Raw genomic sequence first — 21,878 nt, 5'->3', positions numbered from 1 at the left:
ACGCATCAGTGCTGAAATCATGGCCAAGGGCCTCACAGCAACACAAGACACTCATACACATTCCTTATTAATCACTAATGAGGGGGAAATCCTGATTTGTCTATAAAAATACATCATATCTTTCTCCTAAGATATTTTATGGTAACTCAGAGGTAAATATTGTACATTTATACTACTGTACATGTATTATTGTTGCAAATCGTACATTATTATTGTGAATTATTCAATTCAAATATAGTTTACATCAACAGGTCTGTTGAGTTTGCTGTGCTCACTTCTAGTGTGGCTTTAGTATATTAAATATTTAGCAAATATCTAGGAATAAATGGGTGAAAAGAAAAAGACTCTAAGACTTCCACGATTGTGACAGACATAAAATATTTAACATGGGGAAATTCTAACAGATCTGGAGGGAAGGAAATGACAAAGCAGACACTACGTTTAAGTTGCTGCTCCTTCCATGAACCCTGGCTTTCATGCCACTCTCAGGAGCGTCCTGAGTAAGCAAGCAGCAGGATATGACCCTTGAACCTTCTCAGGATAATTCCAGCACACCTTCACACACAGAAAATGCGTTCCTAGCACAAATTCCCAGATGTTAAGCTCTTAAAATAACAACAGTTTGTATAACAGAAATACTCAGGGTGCAGCAGTAGCCCAGTGGAAAGCACAGCAGCCTTCCAATACACTCCTCCGGGCCCTAAAGACCTGATGACCTAATGCCAATGTCCACAACCCTTACCATTTTGGATTCATAGGTATAAAGGGCTTTTAAGAGAGGAGGCTGTGGAGTCAGCAAGCTCTGCAGAGTACGGTCATCTTCCACCAAGCTATCCACAAGGACCTTCAAATAGCCACTGTTGGAAAGGTACAGGAGCCATTGCTGCTGCTTGTCCACAGAGACAATCCGATCAAGAAGAGCCAGGGCCAGCATCTAAAGGAAGAAGGAATCAGAATCAAAGGCCCAATATGTGAATGGCTACCAAACCACCGACAGCCACTGCCTTTACTTGAGGTACTAAGAATGTTTATAATAAAATTTCGATGTTTTTTTGAGAATTTGGAACTGTATGTAACTAGAATCTCAATTTCTTGATATAAAGAGAATTTTCAGTTTCAACTTTTAAATCTGAAGCAAAACCTGTATTAAATATAATTTATATTTTAGCCAGAACCAGGCACTACTTGTTTAAAAGAACAGAAAACTAATTTCTTAAAAATGTTCGTGTGCATGCCTGTGTGAGATTACAAGCATTATAAAAGCCAGAAAAGGCATTGGATTCCCTGGAATTGAAGTTACAGACATTGTGAGTTGCCCAGTGCAGGTGCTGGGAGGTGAACTCAGATCCTCCCCAACAACAGTAAGCACTCTTCACTGCCGAGCCACCTCTCCAGCTCCCATGTTTTCTTTTAACTGTTACTTCTAATTCTAAAATTTTATGTGTTATTTAGAGGAATCTCAGAAAAGTATTAAAAATACATGTAAACTAATAAACACAGTTAAACCCATTTTGATCTATTTCCTCCCAGTGTTTTATTATATATATAAAAGTATTTTAAATTTTTAAGCATAATTGAGGGGTTGCTCTCTAGTTTGTATTTTATCCTATTTCTTAAGTTTTTTTTTCTTCCATGGCCTTGAAATAAACCACGTAAGTGCTACAGGATTGTCCAGTGGGATGAAATCCTCTCACCGTGTCATCAGGATGCCACGATGCTTTACTGAAGGGAAAAATGCAAGCTGCCTTCATAAGGTATCATATAAAAGAGAACACAATCATGTCCAGCAGTAGACAGACCAAAGATCTATAAGGCAGGATTTTTGTTGTTTCTATCCGTGTTGTTCTACTTGCAAACCTCAAACTTAGCATATGTAATTAAGAAGAAATTCTGAAAGCCAGGCGGTGGTGGCGCACGCCTTTAATCCCAGCACTCGGGAGGCAGAGGCAGGCGGATCTCTGGGAGTTCGAGGCCAGCCTGGTCTACAAGAGCTAGTTCCAGGACAGGAACCAAAAGCTACGGAGAAACCCTGTCTCGAAAAATCAAAAAAAAAAAAAAAAAAAAAAAAGAAGAAGAAATTCTGAGTTAAGATTCCACACAAAACAGAGTAACAAAACAGAAGCTACAATCATAGCAGATGAGCAAACTCACTATAAAATAATATAGAAAATAATTCTCCACCTGCAACATACATTTTAAAAGTTGATTCAGTATACACCTTCATAAATGCACAATACTTATTCAGTAGCAGTTCTAAACAATTGTTATTTTACCCTTCCAATCTCGTGGCCATCACAAGCATCTCGACAGACCACTTCCATGAGGGCAGCACCATAACTTTCAATGATAGCCATATTTTCTCGTTGTAATTTACTAAACACATCTTCAGGGGCTGTCAGCCTTTCCCACATGGTTTTCTTAGCTGCAAGTATTAAAATATAAAAAAATCCAATGAAAATCAGTTCAGCAACTCTATCTCATATCCCATAACAAAAGAAATCCATTACTACATGCATACAAAAGACCAGATCAATGAGTTCAGACGAATGAACTTTAAGAACACATCATGCACGTACACTAATAACACTCATAATGTATGGCTCTTTCAGAAAGTAAAATTAATTATGGATCCTAAGAGAACTGAAAACTTGTATTTACCCTGCTAATCAATTTGCTTTTATAGTTTGTTGTCATCTTTGAGTATTTGGCTAAGAAGAAACAGATACGATATAGAAAAAAACATCAGTCAAAAAGGAAAAACAGAAAGTTTTAGTCTTTGGGATTTTTTTTGGTTTGGTTTGGTTTTTTTTCAAAACAGGGTTTCTCTTTAGCTTTTGAGCCTGTCCTGGAACTAGCTCTTGTGTATCAGGCTGGCCTCGAACTCACAGAAATCTGCCTGCCTCTGCCCCCTGAGTGCTGGGATTAAAGGCGTATGCCACCACTGCCTGGCAATCTTTGGGATTTTTAAAATTGAAATATTTATTAAAGTTAAAAACATTATTTATAAGGGCAATTTAAACATAATAACCATTGGTAGTACAAACATATATTTCATTAAGAGTCATACAAACCTTATAAAACTTTCATAACCAAACAAAGCAACAATTTTTATTTCAAACTAATTTCATGATTTTCCTCCTTAGTTTCTGAACTACCATCTTTTTTGTTATTTTTCAAGGTAGGGTTTCTCTGTCCCAGAACTTGCTTTGTAGACCTGGACGACCTCAAACTCATAGAGGTTCACCTACTTCTGCTCCTGAGTGATGGGATTAACAGCACATGCCACCATACTCAGGTCTGAACTACCATTTTGAACCAGGCACACAGCACACACTTGAGATCACTGTACAAGACTCTGAGTTTGATTAGCCTGGGCTCTACAAAGATCCAATCAGTACAGAAACTGTCAGCTTGACGACTGTTCTAAGTGTGCTATAGACCTCCACCTAGTGGTTAACTAGTGTTTGCCACTTTGACTAAAGGAATATGAAAAATACTTTTTTAAGAGAAAAATATGGGAGTTATTGGGAATGAATAGTCCCAACTACATCTTTTTTTTTTAAATATTTATTTATTTATTTATTTATTTATTATTTATACAGTATTCTGTCTGCTTGTATGCCTGCAGGCCAGAAGAGGGCACCAGACCTCATCACAGATGGTTGTGAGCCACCATGTGGTTGCTGGGAATTGAACTCAGGACCCTTGGAAGAGCAGGCAGTGCTCTTAACCTCTGAGCCATCTCTCCAGCCCTACATCTTTTTTTTTAAGAGTCTGATTATTCAAAAAGATTCTTTAAACAATTTATTTTTCTTGACCTTAAAAATACCTGCATACTGGGACTGTACAGAGGTTAAGAGCACTGACTGCTCTTCCAGAGCACCTGGGTTGATCCCCAACTCTTACATGGTAGCTCATAACCATATGTAACTTCACTTCCAAGGGATCTGACATCTTCTTCTGGCCTGGGACATACTGTGCACAGATACACAGATATACATCCAGGCAAAACACCCAAACACAGAAAATTTTTTATAAACACATACACTAAGTAGGCGCTACGCCTCTATAAATCTACCATTGGTTGTTGTTATCTTTTAAGGTACCACGCATGAATGACAGCCACCATAACAATGAGGAACTGTATTAAAGGGTTGCAGTATTAGAAAGGCTTGGAACCACTGCCTTAATGAAGAAATCCTATCTTGAATTTATGTAAAACAATCTTCACACTAGTATAAAATACACATATACTACAGATGAGCATTTGTACTAGGTAAGACCATTTTTATACGGCCATGAAAAAAATCTATTAAAATAAAACTGCATACTGCTTCATATGGGAATTCTACCATAAATCTTCCTCTTGAAAAGGAGAGACATATGAGAATTTTGAGACAATATTTCTGTGATAGTAAAGTATTAGAATTTTTATGCCTATGAATAAGCAAACTGCTTAAAAGTTATGTTCTTACTATAGAGCCAATTTATAAGACTTCAGTAATTCAGTAAGTACGTACTGTGATGCAAGAAGAGACACTGTCCAAGTATATAAAGTATATACTGCGGTTCAAGTATATAAAACTACACATCATCTGAGACTCTTAAAAACTAAACATACACCCCAGCTTTATAGCAATCTAATGGTTATGTCAAGATTACTAATTGTAGATTGTAGTTGTACTGAGTCAAAAGATAGAGAACTGACATAGGTTTCAGAAGTTATCATCTTTAAAAATAGAACAGACTTGATTAGAAATCAATCTAACCTTACCAGCTTCTAATGTGTCTGGCTCATCTGGTCTCTGGGCAATCTGTAGGTAATAAAGTAGAGAGCCATACAGGTGAGTCCTCACACGCTGGAAACCACCACCTAGGAACACAAAAACATGCAGTCAAGTGAAAACTTTCTTTACCAATCAAATTCAGAACAAAATCATAATGTACAGAAGATGTCGATGGAAAAACCTGTCTTCAAAATAAAGTCTAGCAGTTTCTTCAATATGATGTGAAGCGAAGAATCTCCAATAGAAGCAAAACCCATTGGCCGGTTCTCTGCTGCAGGAGGTGAGGTCAAAGAACTATCAAGCATGAACGCGTAATGGGCCTCGCCAGATCCCGAGACGAGTGGCTGCTTCTGTTCTGTGCGGACAGCCTGGCTAAGGTGAGCGGTCAGGGTGAACACAGCGCCGGCCACCACTGGCATCAACTCCTGTGCTGCTTCATCATCCAGCACCTGAAAGTGCCCAGGGGATCAGAGTGAGACCCAGCATCATCATCCCTGTAACAAGCCTCACACACACACTAGGCTTTTCAACTACCTTAACAATACAAGAACTAAGCCACGCGGTGGTGGCGCACACCTCTAATTCCAGCACCCATGAGGTACAGACAGGTGGATCTCTGTGAGTTTGAGGCCAGCCTGGTCTACAGAGCAAGTTTCCAGGACAGCCAAGTTACACCATAAAACCCTGTCTCAAAATAAACAAACAAATAAATAAAAACAAAAAGAAGAATGTTAGAACTATTCAAAAGAAAAATATTGAACAACTGTATGTAACTAATTCTTATCAGAATTCCATGCAGATGTTTTTGCTCTGAGATACACACCCATGGTCTTCGCCACTGGGATCTGCCCATGCCTCTTTTTACAAAGCTTCCTGGATGGTTATGTAATACTCTAGCTCAGAGCTCCTACTGTACAGAATTCACCTTTCTCAAGGAAAGCTTTCACATCAGTATTATAAACTCTAGTTTGCTTCTAATTTAAAAACAAGAAAAAAATTATTTACTTAAAGGCAAATGCATATACCTATACTACACACTCATACATATAAATTTTTAGTCATATAAAATAACTTAGAAAGTAAATCACCTTATCATGTACATCTTGTAGAATGTCACGAATAATCAGTTGTCGATCTTCTGCCTGGATGAGCTCCTGAGGACAAGCAGTTAGTATAATCTCTACCAGCTGCCTCCATGATTCCAGCGCGTGTCGCTTTGCATGAAGACACTGCAGCAACTTGTTTCTTCCAACAACATACTGAAGAATAGTGCTGATTTCCTAAAGCCATAAATATTGAAACCGGTTAACACTCAGGGACACAGTACCTGTTTTAAACAATTTCCTATTTTTAATACTGTCATTTATTCAGAAAACTTACTTAAATTACATTTATTAATAAATAATATTGTGTAACCTTTAAAATTTCAATATTAAAAAAATTACAAAAAGACAAGATTCCATGAAGGTTTAATTCTATTTCATTTGTTGTGTGTGTTTGCCACAGGAAAAGTGCAGGGTTCAGCAGACAACTTCTGGGAGTACATTCTTTTCTTCTATCATTGCGTTCTGGAGAGCAAACTCAAGTCATCTAGCTTGACAACAACTTCAGTCTGATTACTGAGTCATTTCACTGGCCCTCATGAGAGCTTAATGTTTAAGTAGTTTACTAATCACACATGCATTTATTGCTTTTTAAGCAAGCAACTTAAGTAGTATAAATAGCCGAAAGTGTCAAACAGAGCTTACCTCCATCAGCAGAGGCCTCTGTCCTATGGCTGCCATACCCTGAAGAGCATTGACTTCAGCTACGAGAACCCTATGAAGAAGCTAAGTAATTAGTGAAAAAGAGAAAAACAATATCATCAGATGTCAGTAGGATAATACGCAGCAATTACCATAAACCACCCAGGTATCTCTGGACACAGTGTAGCAACAGTATGGTCCAATGTGCACAAAAACATTAGCCATCCCCCTCCTTCCACAAAGCAGTACCAAAGGGACTCGGGCAGCAATTTAATGCTGGGTGATCAGTATTGCTCTCACTTTGCTGAGGATGTCACCATTCACTTGGTAGAAAACTAAAAAGTGAAAACTACTTTGTAGTCTTAGCTGGGTGGGAAAATACCTAAAGGAAAGTCGATAAAACCTCTTAAAGAAAGTAGGGGCATTTATTAAGTTTTACTCCTCACTATTAGACAAAATAGCCCAATAAGCTATTAAGTTCCATGGAAGAATGAAAATACACACACACAATCACACTTTCCCGACAGTGGAAGTCTGACGCACGACTACTGATGGAACCCTCACCTTGACATTGCAGATCGTCTGTCCCCGTAAATTCTTGTGCTCACAGTTGGCAATGACTTGCTCAATCTGAGCACGGTCAAAAAAATCCAGCTGCAGAGGCTCAGGAATCTCCTGACTGAAGTCAATCGAATCAAGAATACTTAGAATCTTTCGACGGACTAGAAACAAGAAGGAAATGAACTGTACTCGAGGCACGGAAAAGAGAATAAACCACCATACAGAGCTCACTTTGAACATGCTATTCTCTGAAACCAAAGACCTTGCTGAAATCTAAACCTGACTTATTTCTGATATGGCCACTCACTAAGATATTTTCCCTCCGCTCTGTAAACCCAAGGCTACTGACAACAAATAATTCTTGACATAGCTTTTTTATGTAGGTTCAGGCTCCAGAGATATATGTAAATTATCTTACAGTTTTTAGCGATGTAATGTGTCTATAACATACTACAATTCCAAGGGCTTCACCTTTTGTGGCAGTGTCAAAATGAAGGAATCCAGAGACAGACCTAGTTTCGTCTTCTATTCCTCCTTCACCATCTGTTCGAGCACCAATAACAAAGATTAGAAAAGGAAAAACACACTTTGAAATTACATTTACTTAGAAATGGCAAACATACTGTATTTTGTTTCTGGTTCAAAGAGCCTTTTGTAAATGAATAATTAAGATGCAAAGATTATGAGTACTAACTAGCAATGTTCATCTAACTCCTTTCATCCCTATGGGACTCATCCATAACTCTGAAGGGGATAATTAGAATTTCAAAACTGGCAAGACCTCATCATACTAAGAAAATGATTAAAAAGAAGCTTATGGTTCATTTGCATGTATAATACACATTGAAATAGCTCCGGTCATGCTGGATCAGTGAGACAAATGTCACCATTTTGTATAAATTATGACTTGCAGATGCATTAAGAGGAAAATAAAATTACATCGAAGGACATTTTTGGGTTTGGGTGGGGTTTTTTTCCCCCCTTTTCTTTTTTTTTAAATATTTTTTAAATATTTATTTATTTATTATGTATACAATATTCTGTCTACATGTATGCCTGCAGGCCAGTAGAGGGCACCAGACCTCATTACAGATGGTTGTGAGCCACCATGTGGTAGCTGGGAATTGAACTCAGGACCTTTGGAAGAGCAGGCAATGCTCTTAACCACTGAGACATCTCTCCAGCTCCCCGCCTCCTTTTCTTTTTGAAACAGTCTCTCTACCTGTCCTGGAACTCGCTATTCAAAATCACAGAGTTCTACCTGCCCCTCCCCGTGTCTCCCAAGTGTTGGAATTAAAGGTATGAGCCACTATACCTGGCCAAACGACAATTTTTAATTTTGTGTTTTAAGGGTAACTATACTAAAGCCGGGAATAACCAGCTCTGTCTCAAGTGCCATCCTAAATGTAAGCTGTACACTCATCAAGAACAGTCAAGACACTGCACACGAAGTATGAGCACTCACCTGAGTACGGCTTCACTGGCATGTCATCCAGGAGGAGGTGCAGAAGCCTCTGCGTATGTGACCGCTGGCGATTTAGAGAAGTCACTCTTAGTTCTATTGAGGCAGTCTTCATAAGCCACGACATTTGATTCAGCATAGAGATTTCATACTCTGGAATTTAAACAAATACATTTCATTTCCCATTGCTGTAACAAAAGGTCAGAAAATTCCACAAATCACCAGACACTTCCTTATGAAAGTCAGTAATTTCTGAATCTTACTATCAAGATCAGAACATGAAATTATGAAAGAAAAAACGACACAAATGAAAAAGAAGTTATTCTGTGTCCACGAGAGATGAGGAGAACAATACAATTTTTATTAGTGCCAGATGTGGTATATGCCTTTACTCTCAGCACTCAGGAGACAGGAGGGCTGTGAATTCCAGGCTAGCCTGATCTACATTGCAAGTTTCAGGCCAGCCAGATACATAACGAGGCACTGTCTCAAAAAAAAAGGTTATTACCAGACTAGTTGCACAACAATTTTATAAGGCTCCCATAATTTAATATTAATGCCACTTTCTACTTTGTTTTTAAGTATAATTTTCAAGTATATAACAATTCATAAAAATCTTATTGTCATTCCATAAAACACACTTAAACTCACATACATAATTTTATGATAGATGATAAAATAGCTGGTGGAGCTCTTGCCTTCATATATAATCAGAGCTATAAATTCCATATATAAAAGAAACTTAAAGGGGCTGGAGAGACTTCTCCATAGTTAAGAGCACTTCCTACTCTTGTAGAGGACCCTGATTTAATCCCCAGCACCCACAAGGCAGCTCACAACTCCCTATAACTCAAGTTCCAGAGAACCTGACACTCTTCTCTTCTGGGCTCCATAGTTTCCTGCAGGCACATGGTATATAAAAATTAAAAATAAATCTTTCAAAAGAAGTTTTCATATTCAGTATTATTATGCTTTGAAATAGTCTTGCAATATAACCAAGGCAAGTCTCAAACACAGTCCACCTGCCTCAGCCTCCTAATGCTGCAATTGTAGGCATGTGTGACCATTCCTGGCTCAGTATTTTTTTTTAAAGATTTTACTTATTTATTAAGCATACGATGTACTGCTGGCAAAGGCGGCACCAGGTCTCATTACAGATGGTTGTGAGCCACCATGTGGTTGCTGGGAATTGAACTTGGGACCTCTGGAAGAGCAGCCAGTGCTCTTACCCTCTGAGCCATCTCTCCAACCCCCCTGGCTCAGTATTTTTATGCTTGATGGATCCTGTGCTTTGAAGTACTAAATGATGGTAACGCAAACATAATGACCAAGCAATAATATTAAGAGATGTCAGTCTATCCTGGTTGTTCTTTGTGTCAACCCGACATAGGAGAAAGTGCCTCGTTCAGATCACAGACATATTAGGCACATCTGTGAGGCATTTTCTTAGAGATTGAAGTGGGAGGGCCTGGTCCATTGCAGGATGCCACCCTGGGTTCCTGGCCTGGACGGTGTAAGAAAGTAGGCTGAGCAAGCCAGTTAGCAGTGCTCAAGGTTTCTGCTTCAGTTCCTGCCTCCAAACACCAACCTTGAGTTTCTGACTGACTCCTCTCAGTGATACAGAGTGTGACCTGACTAGTAAGATAAAATAAACCCTTTCCTCCCCAGGTTGCTTTTGGTTATGGTGTTTATCACAGCAATAGAAGCTATAACTAAGATACAGGCCAAGCTAAGTCAATCTTTACAACACATATATCATAAGCCAGACAGTGACTATTCTTTTGTATATACTCATGTATAAAATTTTAAAGTTTCTATAATGTTTTTAAGCAAACCCTCAATTAAAAATGAGAAAATTATAACACTGTCAATTAGATAATTCCCAAGGATCTTACAGTTTTCTGAGAAAATGAGAAAGCTGACAATTACTAGTACTAGAAATGTGTAACAGAATGTATGGACCTTGGTTTCAAACTATGATGATATAAGGTAAGCTTCAGGCCTATATACGACAGTGCAGGTCTGTGGGTTCAGTCGCTCAGGAGGTTGAGGCGTGGAGAATAGCCTAAACGCAGAAATTCAAGACACCCTTGGGTTGGCTGTAACATGGCTCAGGAGATAAGGGTACCTGCACCAGGCCCAACTACCTGAGACTGATCCCTAGGAACTGTGTGGCGAAAGGAGAGAACCACCCCCTAAAAACTGTCCTTTAATCTCTACAGGCATGCTGTTGTGCAAAATATAATAAAAAATAATAATAAATTCTACTATATGTGTAAGAGATTAACACAAAAACATGGAGAAAAAAGTTTGCAAATAGTTCAGCAGAAGAAAATAAAAGCCAGGCAGTAGTGGTGCATGTCTTTAATCCCAGCACTCCATGGGTAGAGAGGCAGGTGGATCTCTGTGAACTCAAGGCCAGCCTGGTCTATAAAGTGAGTTGAAGAATAGCCTGGATTGTTAAACAGAGAAAGCTTATCTTGAAAAACCACACACAAAAAAGAAAAAAGCCAGAGAGAGAGGGAGAGAGAGAGAGAGAGAGAGAGAGAGAAGGAGGAGGAGGAGGAGGAGGAGGAGGGGAGGAGGGGAGGGGAGCGAAGGGGAGGGAGGAGGAGGAGGAGGGGAGGGGAGGGAAGGGGAGGGGAGGGGAGAGGAGAGGAGAGGAGAGGAGAAGAGAGGAGAGGAGAGAGGAGAAAAAGCCAGGTGGTGGTGGCGCACACCTTTAATCTCAGCACTCAGGAGGCAGAGGCAGGGGGATCTCTGAGTTTGAGACCAACCTGATCTAGGACGAGTTCTAAGACAGCAAGTTCCAAGACAGCCAGGGCAACACAGAGAAACCCTGTCTTGACAGACAGACAGACAGACAGACAGACAGACAAGACACATGCCCGCGTGCGCACCAACCAACCAAAGAGGCTGGGGAGATAAGACTTCCTGCCTTCATGAACACCAAGCATACACATATGATGCACAGATACATACATGCAGGGGAAAACACAAACTTGTTTTAAATATGTTTTCTAATTTTAAAAAGGAAAAACAATCTTGATAAAGTTTAAATTAGACTAGAAACAGTTCGTAGTCATGTCAATAAACTAGATTTATAATTTCCTTTAAAATTACTTTTGAGAGTTTTATTTCAAGACAATTTGACTAGTTTCGAATATATATAAGACACAAATGTAAATCAGAAATTTTTCTAAGAAATATTCATTCACAAGCAGGCAAGATGTCTTAGAAGGTAAAAGCCCTGCCACACAAGCCTGATGCGCTGAGTTCAAACCACAGCTCTGACTCGTGTAAGATGGAAGGAGACAGGAAAAGTTGTTCTCTCATCTCCACATGTGCACACCCACGCACAAATAACACACACACAGAGGAAGAGAGAGAATATCCAATTTCAGTGATCTTGTCCTCCAACATAGCCTTTAAGTTTTGTTAGTAAAGAACCAAATTCCCTCATTCAGATTAGACTCGTGTATTTTACACTAGAAGTGAAAACAGGAATTTCTCAAGCAGAAATTACAAAAGCACCCAGAGTACCAGTAGCAAGGAAACAAATGAGGTCCACAGCCCGCTGCTCTAAACTTTGTGCTAATAAAGCCAGGCAACAGCAGGGTAGGCATCGGTTACACAATAAGACCAATCCTAAGCTGAAAACACAAAACCCGACATGTTCGAAACCCCAAGATTCCTAAGTGCCCACATACCACAAGCAGAAAAGTCTACGTCTGACCTCACATGACAGGTTGCAGACAAAATGAAGGCACGCTAAAAATCTGTGGTAAAATGAACTTCAGGCTATTCCTATAAGGTTTGCATACACACATGAACTTCGTGTTTAGAATTGGGTACAGTCCCCAGGGTTGTGTGGTGTACACCTTTAATCCCAGCTGAGGAAGAGTACATCAAAGGCCAAGCTCAGGTCCAGATAAAGAGCCTATCAACCAACTCATCAGTCAAATATTCAAATTCTGAAACATTTCTTATTCCAAGCCATTCAGGTAAGAGTTCTCATCTTATAGTAATAAAGCAATATAATGTCCTACCTTTGTTAGAGAAAGGAAGATGTTGCAACTGAGAAAACAAGAAATCCTGGCTGGTTCTCAAGTACCTCATAGTAGGACCAGATGTATCAGAACACGCACATAACTGATAGATCACCTAATAAAATAAAAGCTCTCAGTCAGCACTGACTTGAAGATAGAAAAATATGAATGTAAAGAATTAAGATGCATCAATAATCCAAGCAAATGGAAAATCACATGTATAAAAAAATGTAAGCTTATACTTTAAAAAACTTACTCATGTATTTTATGTTTATGAGTACTCTCTATCCATATGAACACATGCATGTTAGGAGAGGGTATAGGATTCCATTATAGATGGTTGTGAGCCACCATGTGGTTGATGGGAAATAAACTCAGGACCTCTGGAGGAGCAGTCAGTGCTCTTAACTGCTGAGCTATCTCTCTCTCCAGTCCCATAAGCTTAGGTTTCCAACCCCAGGTCCTTGGTGTGCCAGCTCAAGAATACACACTGAAACCCAGTTCAAAGTACTGACATTTGCAGAGGTGGCCTATAATCCCATAACTAAGGAAGCTGAAGCAGAGTAATCAGTAGTTCAAGCCCAGCCTAGGTTACATAGCAAGACCCTGCATTCAAAATAAAAATAAAAAAAGTTTTATATGACAGCACTAAATCTTGAAATCATTCTAAACATATTTATTAATACAAACACAAAATTAATTAAGCTTTAATATTTTAATTAGTAGTAGTACTACCTAGTAGCCACTTCTGAAAAATCATAATTATTTCATCTCAACTTCAAGAAAACCCAGTAAAACTTAGTAGAATTCAAACAGTCACTATTTAAAAAAATCACAAAGTAGTTCAACAGTGAATCAACATGTGGCTGAAAGAGGCAACATGACCTGAGAAGCAGAGTCTTCACATGGGTGGATGGGTTTGAATCAACGCTAGCAATACACTTCTGTGACTATAGAAGAGTATTTGTTCTCCTAGCCAATCTGAGGTCACTGGTAATAACAGTCTATGACTATCTTGGCACAAGCATAGACTATGACTAAACAGAAACTATTTAAAAAGTTGAACCCAAATTTTTCATGTATTTTATTCAAATAAATAAAACTTCATAATAAAATAAAATAATTACAAAGATTTGCGAACTTCACTATATTACAAATAGAAGCTCTGAATACAACTTTAACAGAACAGTAAATTTGAGGGGGAAGCATTTATATCAATCTAAGAAAAACTGAGGTCTGATAAATATACAAAGATCTCCATTATGTACATGATTATCAGAAATACCTAAATAGACAAAATGGCATAAACATGAAAATCACTCAAAATAAACTAAGAGTCCATCTGTTTTTATTAACAGACAATAATTAAGTCAGTTGTGGTGGTCAAGTAACCAGTCCCAGCTCTTTGGAAAGCTGAAGAAGACAACTTGAACGCACCAGTCTGAATCTCGGCTGGCAGACAAAGAAAGAGTCAAATATGTCTCTTAAAAATACACATCCCTGACGCAGATGATAAGCTTTTCAACTACTTCTGCATATATATCAGATTCCATAACATTGAGCTTCAATTACCTCAGATCTCTCATTAAAGAAGATCTAATTCAGATTCAAAGAAGAATGAATGTTTGGGAAAACCAGAGTACAAAAGTGAATACTGAAAATCACAAAGATAAACATGAAAATAACAGATATGTCTCCATTACACTGGGAGAATAATCCTACTTTTTAAGCCATGAAATGTGAATCATAGTGCTCTTGATCTTAAGTTGAAGAATTAGTCACGAATTATAAAGTCTAGTTCTCAGAACACTTGTAAATTGAGTAAAACAAGACACAAACACAAGGGAAAGTTCTCAAGCAAATCTGAACTCTAATCAGATTCTGCCATCTCCACAGCTGAGGACTTCCTTCTTTATAGGCTTCTTCAAAGGTGCCGCTTGGACTGACACACTATGCCTCGGCAATCTATTTCACTGATGGAAAATTCAACACCAGAGAAGCTACATAGCATGCCCAAGATGGCTCAACCTGCCAGGGGACACAGATGGCGACCAGGGATCTTTTGACCCAAGCCCACTCTAGAACGCCCCCAAAACATACTTTAAATACAGCACCACTGGTAAAATCCACAAAAACACCCAGTAGTTCTCATTTCGCCCACTGTCAGGAACTGCACATCTGCAGGATTTTGTTTATGCCTCATGGATTTTATCCATAAAGACTGGAGAAATTGTTAAATGAACTCATTTCTATCCTAAATGCCCCTCTTCCATCTATGAACTCAGTTGCCCAAGTTTCTGTTCCGTTCCTCAGAGTGCTATCCACCACGCACCTGGTAGCACAGCTCGGCCAGCTGAGGATACTCCTGCACAGCCACAGGGCCAGTTCTCCCTTCTGTCCCTTTCTCCAGGATGTTGAGGATGGCGTGCAGGCAGGTCCGAGGGCAGCCTAACACTCCTACATGGAACCAAAAGGAAATGCAAGTTTTCTCAGGGTTTCTGCATCACAAAATCTGAGACTCCCTTTATCACAGTCTAATTTTAGAAATACATGCTCAACTGTGATTTGCTACAGGAAATAGTGATACAGGAAATTGACAAATCTCAATTCTCTAAATCTTTGATCTTAATGTCTGACCTACAATACTTTTCAAATGTCATTTTCTAAGTGAATTGCCGTGTGAACACAGAATTTAATAAATGAAAACTTACATCAACAAACACATAAGAAATAGATGCCCATGTGTGGTACAACTATACCTGGGTCTTGCAGGTTCGTAGTACTGATGGGTTTCTTCAATTCAAAGCCCAACAGGTAGAGAGCAAGATTGGGTGGATTGCGTTCTAGAGATGTAATGAGAAGATTCAAGATGTGGATTCTCGTTTCATGGCGGATTGCAGCTAACTTCTTTTCATATTCTGAACCTGAATACAGAAACCACAGAACAAAATCACATATCAACAGAAGGAAAGCACACCAAACTTTAAAGAAGCGTGTACTCAAAACCCCAAATCTACTTAATTCTTGACTGACCACTAAAAATGCTTTGATTTAAACAATCTTAAAACTATTTATTCTAGCAAATTCTCAATTTCTCTTACATGAGCACCAGATGTTTCAAAGTTTTTCTCTTTATATTGCATATGTATATAAAATAAAAGCACATCTGTTAATCAGAGCCATACCCTCTTCAACACGAACAAATTCTTCTGTGTCTTCACTATCCAAGCACTCTACGAATCCAGCCATCAGCTTCTGGCTCACACTCTGAAGTCACAAACAGAAAAATGATGAATTAATAAAACTCTACACATTAGACAACCAATGGTAAACACGGCCCATCTATTCACCTGTGAAAACAAAGCCAAATCTGCCCCAGTATTTAGGTTTGTTTTGTTTTGCATTTTATGTGTATGGGTATTTTGCCTGCATGTATGTCTGTGCACAAAGTGCATGCCTGGTGTCCAAGGAAGCCAGAAGAGTAGCCAGATCCCCTGGAACTGGAGTTACAAACAACTATGAGCTACCACACGGGTCCTGAGACTTAAACCCAGGTCTTCTGGAAGAGCAGTCAGTACTTTTAACCACCAATCTCAATCACTCTCCCCTCCCCCACTCCCGTCCCTAGATTTTAGTTGCTTTTAACTAAAAGAAAACTTAGCTATTTATATTTATATAGTCAAAGCAGACATAGTGGCATGCACCTGTAACCCAAACACTCAGGAAGCTGAGGAAGGATGATCCTAAATTTGAAGTCAGCTTGCTCTGAAAAGAGAAAGCAGACCAAGTGTGGTGAGACACCTCAATCCCAACCCTGAGAGGCAGAGGTAGACAGATCTAAGTTCAAGAGTCACTTGGTCTACACAGTGAGTTCCGCGCCAACTAAGGTTACATGAGACCCTTCCTCAAAAAATAAAAAGAAATGGGACAGAGGGAAACAGAAAAGAAACCTGGCAGGAAAGAGTATGCTCTGATCAGGAATGATAATTTGAACTTAATTTAAAGCTCAGCATAGTGGCTCACACCTGTGACCCAGCACTTAAGAGGGATAGGACATGCCTGGTGCCAAGTCTGAACCACATAGCCAGACCCATTCTCAAAAAGAGAAGTCACATCTGCAGCTCACAGTAGCTCTCAGCCTTGGTACTGCCATCATTCCAAGGGGACTCACAAAGATGTGAGGTCACTTTCATTTGCTACAACTGAGTGTACTCCTGACACAGTGGCAGGGAACCCAGTAATGTGAAAGGTCTTATAAGAGCTACAGCCAAATAATGATCTGGGGGCTTGTGAGATGTCTGAGTGAGTGCAGGTGCTTGCTGCTGAGCATAATGAATTAAATTCAAACCCCAGAACCCACAGGGGAAGGGGAAAACTGACTCCTCCAAGTTGTCCCCTGACCTCCAAACCCACTTCTGCAGGCCTTGTGCATGGAGATCCATTCCCTCTCTCTCCCTCTCACACACAAAACAAATAAAAACTTAAAAACAACAAATAAAATAAAGATCTATTTCATCTGAAGTGATAAAATGGCTCCTGTTTTGAAGCACTGTTGAGGAGATCCAGTAAAGGCCTGTATTTTAGTTAAGTACAGCCTCCTACAGACATAGATGTTTACAGATGAAACACAGCTGCAGTAATCCACAAAGGACAGCACAGCAGCCAGAGCTCAGAGCCCACCTGGACCAGCCAAGGCAACATAACACCATTTCAAATGAGAAAAGGAGAAACTCAACTATTAGGAACAGAAGAAAAAGGAGCATTTGAGCCCATATAGAACACAGGCCCAGAGTCAACCTCTCCACAGGAGGAGGCAGGAGGATCACTGAAACAACACAGTAACGGTCTCAGGAAGAAGAAAAAAAAGATCCTTAAAAACACTCTATAATAGCAAACATAGCACAACTGTGGATCACCAGAAAACCACAAAGGTAATTGGGTCAGCACACAGACGTGGCTACAAGATCAATGTCTTCAAATGCTAAGAGTGACGGCCATTTTGTAGACGACATAGTCACATACTAGAGCGCAAACACTCACAGAGCACACTGCAGAGGGTATCACGCTGCAAAGGATTAACTTCAAAGACAAACCACAAGCCGGGCGGTGGTGGTACAAGTCTTTAATCCCAGCACTCGGGAGGCAGAGGCAGGAGGATCTTTGTGAGTTTGAGGCCAGCCTGGTCTACAAGAGCTAGTTCCAGGACAGGCACCAAAAACTACAAAGAAACCCTGTCTCGAAAAACCAAAAAAAAAAAAAAACCAACCAAACAAACAAACAAAAAAACAAAGACAACAGTCGAGTGTACAGCTACTTCCTCACCTATCTCTTATGAATGCGCTTACTCTTTGAAGATCATTCCACAAACAACAATACAACTCATCCAGACACTGTAGCCGCTAGAACACATCAACAAGAGAATCAGTTACCTGGTCATGTGTGAAATCGCCAACCAATTTGATCTGAATGTTGGAATTGCAAGAGATACAGCAGAGGATCTTGGCACTTTCAAATGCCAATTCAGGATTACTGTTCCCATGATATAGATACCTTCAGAAGAAAACATTGAAAAACAATGTGATCAAGCTTGGCTTTTCACTGTTGTCAGAGAAGAAAATTTGGGGGTTTGAAGATGGCTATGGCTAAGCACGTTTGTGGAGGACCTGGTCTGGCTCTCAACACCAACATCTGCTTACAATTACCTCAAACTCCAGTTCTAGATGATTCAACCTCACCTCTGACCTCTGTAGGTGCACATACGCACAAGCAGGCACACACAAATACATATAAAAATTAAAAATAAATAACTCTTAAAAGAAAAAGAGAAAGAAAACTTAAAGTCTACAGTTCACCTACAATATAACACTTTCGGACAAATGAGAGAAAAGCGTCCCCCTTATTGCTACAAAAGAACCTCTTCTTACAAGTTGAGTAAGCCAAGTCATGCCTTCCAAAATACCTGTGTGAAAGTCTTAGTCTACAAATGACTATTTGAAAAAGGGCCTTTGTATATGTAGGAAATCAAGCACCCATAAGGTGATTAAGGAGGACTGTGCTGGCTGTGTTTGTCAACCTGACACAAACTAGAATCATTTTGGAAGAGGAAACCTCGATTGAGAAGATGTTCCCACCACACTGGGCTTTGGGCAGACAGTGATTTTTCTTGATTGACAGTTTATGTGTGAGGGCCCAGCTCACTACGGGCGGTGCCACCCCAGGGCTCATACACATGGGTACTATAAGAAGCTAAACAAGCCACGAGGAGCAGGCCAGTAAGCACCATTCTTCCATGGCCTCTGATTAAGTTTCTGATTCCAGATTTCTGCCTTGAATTCCTTCCTGACTTCAATCAGAGATGAAAGTGTGAGCCGAGAACTGTAAGATAAAAACTTTTCTCCTCAAGTTGTTTTTGATCACATTGTTTTATCAGAGCAATGGAAAACATAACTCAGACAAGGGTACAAGAAGACTGCCTTCAAAAAGGGTATGTGGACAGAAGCACTCCCAAAGATCACATATGAAGAAGCTAAGGTGCAACACCAAATCAGCAGAATGTCAGCAAATGTGCGTAAATCCATGTATGTATATAGGACTGGGGGTGGCTCTCTATCCCTACCCCTCAAATACTGAATTTCCCTATTCATTTGATTAATTAATCTTGCAGGATTAATTCCCTGCAAGAGCTGTTCCAAAGGAGAGACGATGAGAGCCAGCTGACTCTCTCTCAGAAGGTCCATGAAACGTTCTCCTTTTGCAGAGTGAGATTGAGAAGTGCTAAGCAATGCGGAACTGCTTTTTCCAGGTGTTTCTTCCCTGTAATCCCAAAGGAAGTTAGAATCTAAATCAATCTTGGATAGATTTCCTCTGTTCATTTTGAACCTAAACTTTTAGAACACAGAATGAGCTAGGTAGAGAAAAAAAAAAAAAAAGAAAAGGCATGATAAGGCTCAGAGTGATTGAAATAAAGGAGTGAAATTAGATAAGGTTAAAGTAGGCCAAACCCAATAATCTGTGATGTATTAAATATGCAACAAAAAAGAGAGACTAAAAACTGGAGACTCTGTCATTCTCTTGCTCTCCTGACAAATGTGCCTTACCTGGCAATGTTAACCACATTGTCAGCCTTCTTAGTTCTGGGATTAATTCCCTGCAAGAGCTGTTCCAAAGGAGAGACGATGAGAGCCAGCTGACTCTCTCTCAGAAGGTCCATGAAAAGGTTCTCCTTTTGCAGAGTGAGATTGAGAAGTGCTAAGCAATGCTGAACTGCTTTTTCCAGGTGTTTCTTCCCTGTAATCCCAAAGGAAGTTAGAATCTAAATCAATCTTGGAAATGAGAAAACAAACTTAAAAGACAGGTTTTAGTTTCAAAAAGTCCTTGTTTTTTTACAAACGTTTAACAGCACCCACCCAGTTATTTCTGTGGCCCAGGCTACTCAAATATTAGCTTCTCTTTTCTCTTTTCCATGATCCTCTAGAGCAGCGGTTCTCAACTTTCCTAATGCTGCAGCCTTTTAATACTGCTGCAGCCTCATGCTGTAGTGACCCCCAACCATAAAATTATTTTCACTGTTACTTCAAAACTGTAATTTTGCTGTTATGAATCATATTATAAATATCTGATATGCAGGATATCTAATATTTGATCCAAAGGGAGTCATGACCCACAGGTTGAGAACCACTGCTTTAGACAATGGCTCTCTGAATGGGTAATGTGTGCCCAGTGACCATTTGACAACACCTATAAACACTCATACTGTTCTCACTAGGAAGGTGTAACTGGAACCCAGCAGACAGAAGCATATAGCACACAGTACAGCACCCACAGCAGAGCAATCAAAACTGTCAATAGTGCTGAGTGAGGAAGAGACCAGCTTCAAGCAAGACACAACACAGGATTCAGATTCAGAGTTAAGCATGTTAAAGATGTGAAAGCGAAAGAAACATTTGAATTATCTGCAGAAGACCCTGCAATGAGATAGTAACAATGAACCAGTCTCAGTGATTCAGTCTGTTTTCACTCATAATGACTCACTGGAAATACCACTGTTGTTGAAGAGACTCTTACACTACAAAAGCCAAAGATGTCACCAGTTCTGAAGTCACACAAGACTTTCGGGCACATACCAGGGAAAGGCGCGTAGGTATCTAGCTGCTTAACTCCTTCTTCCAGTAAACTGAGAGCAAGTTCCAACATCGGTGACTCATTCAGAAGATGATACATCAGACTGAAGCCAGGTGGCTTATAGGCTATGATTTCTTCTCCTAAATAGGACACAGTGCAACAGATGATGAGCCAGCATTGGCTTAAAACTATTTGATATCATGTGTGAGTGTGTGTGTGCACGTGCATGTGTCTGTATGCACACGTGCGTCCAAGTGCATGTTCAGAACATAACTTGCTGGAGTCAGTTCTCTTCTACTGTAAATTCCAGGGATTTAACGGAGACCACGCAAGTGAGTGTCCATCTCACTGGCCCCTCAGTCACAACTTCTGTCAGACTCTCTGTTTCTGTGAAATGTATATCACTGTAACTTCAACAGGATGAGGTGAAGGCAAGCCTAAAGCTGCGACAGTGACACAAGCCGTTGAGGGCATCAGTCCCACAGAGAAATGGCGCCTGTGCATGGGGACCAGGGCCCACCATCAAAACAAGTGAACTCATGGAAGGAACTATGACCTGAGTACTGAGGAAAATCCTATTTTCTTTTTCACAGAACATGATTAAAACAGTAAAGCAAAGATTAAATTTTAATTTTAATCATAAATTTTAACTAACATTTATATAGTCAGTAAATCAAACTCTGACACTTACCTTGTAGCTCCACAAACTGATCTACAAAATCTTCAAGCTGAGGCTCATAATCTCTCAGTAGCTTATAAAATACTTCCAAGACAACCTCAGCAACTTCCCACTACAGAAAAAAAAAAAAAATTCAGCAACAGTGAACGGTCCAAGGTGGGAATTGGCAAGTTTCTATTCCCTCCACTCTGCTCTCCAGAAAAGAGACAAAGTTCTTAATTCACAATGTCATCTGTCAAAGGATAACAGGTTGGCTTTTTTACAGATAGAACATGTTTTAGATGTTATTTAAGAAGTGTCTCTTCAGTCAAAGTTTGAGCTCTTTTACAAGTTTAAGGTACTGAGCATCTGACCATGTTCACTTTATAATTATACAATATCAGATTTCTATAAAGTTCAAATAGTTTGCATTTTCTCTAGGAAGCTTCATATGAAGCTCAGCAAAGTGACCTAAACCCTCAACCACATGGCTCA

The 21,878-nt window shown here is 39.6% G+C and overlaps 1 protein-coding gene across 2 annotated transcripts in view; it reads right to left on the bottom strand.

Moving 5' to 3' along the window:
• Window positions 1–21,878, bottom strand: part of Nup205 (nucleoporin 205) — a 73,166-nt gene that overhangs the window by 14,553 nt on the left and 36,735 nt on the right. For both annotated transcript variants that reach the window (XM_041675657.1, XM_041675658.1), the window contains exons 16-32: window positions 21,417–21,516; window positions 20,728–20,865; window positions 19,702–19,891; window positions 18,034–18,154; window positions 15,790–15,871; window positions 15,364–15,528; window positions 14,937–15,061; window positions 12,605–12,719; window positions 8,559–8,708; window positions 7,565–7,636; window positions 7,097–7,254; window positions 6,536–6,616; window positions 5,876–6,067; window positions 4,969–5,236; window positions 4,775–4,873; window positions 2,274–2,422; window positions 743–934 (exon numbers count right to left, since the gene is read on the bottom strand). In XM_041675657.1, the coding sequence (XP_041531591.1) occupies window positions 743–934; window positions 2,274–2,422; window positions 4,775–4,873; window positions 4,969–5,236; window positions 5,876–6,067; window positions 6,536–6,616; window positions 7,097–7,254; window positions 7,565–7,636; window positions 8,559–8,708; window positions 12,605–12,719; window positions 14,937–15,061; window positions 15,364–15,528; window positions 15,790–15,871; window positions 18,034–18,154; window positions 19,702–19,891; window positions 20,728–20,865; window positions 21,417–21,516 (2,397 nt within the window). The remainder of the gene's footprint in view (window positions 1–742; window positions 935–2,273; window positions 2,423–4,774; window positions 4,874–4,968; window positions 5,237–5,875; window positions 6,068–6,535; window positions 6,617–7,096; window positions 7,255–7,564; window positions 7,637–8,558; window positions 8,709–12,604; window positions 12,720–14,936; window positions 15,062–15,363; window positions 15,529–15,789; window positions 15,872–18,033; window positions 18,155–19,701; window positions 19,892–20,727; window positions 20,866–21,416; window positions 21,517–21,878) is intronic.

The sequence above is a fragment of the Microtus oregoni genome, unplaced genomic scaffold, assembly GCF_018167655.1.
Source record: "Microtus oregoni isolate MIOR12 unplaced genomic scaffold, Mior012 000026F_ref0000081, whole genome shotgun sequence".
Taxonomy (NCBI): Eukaryota; Metazoa; Chordata; class Mammalia; order Rodentia; family Cricetidae; genus Microtus; species Microtus oregoni.
Note: the sequence above shows the minus strand (reverse complement) of the source record. Positions and strands in the feature narration are given on the sequence as shown.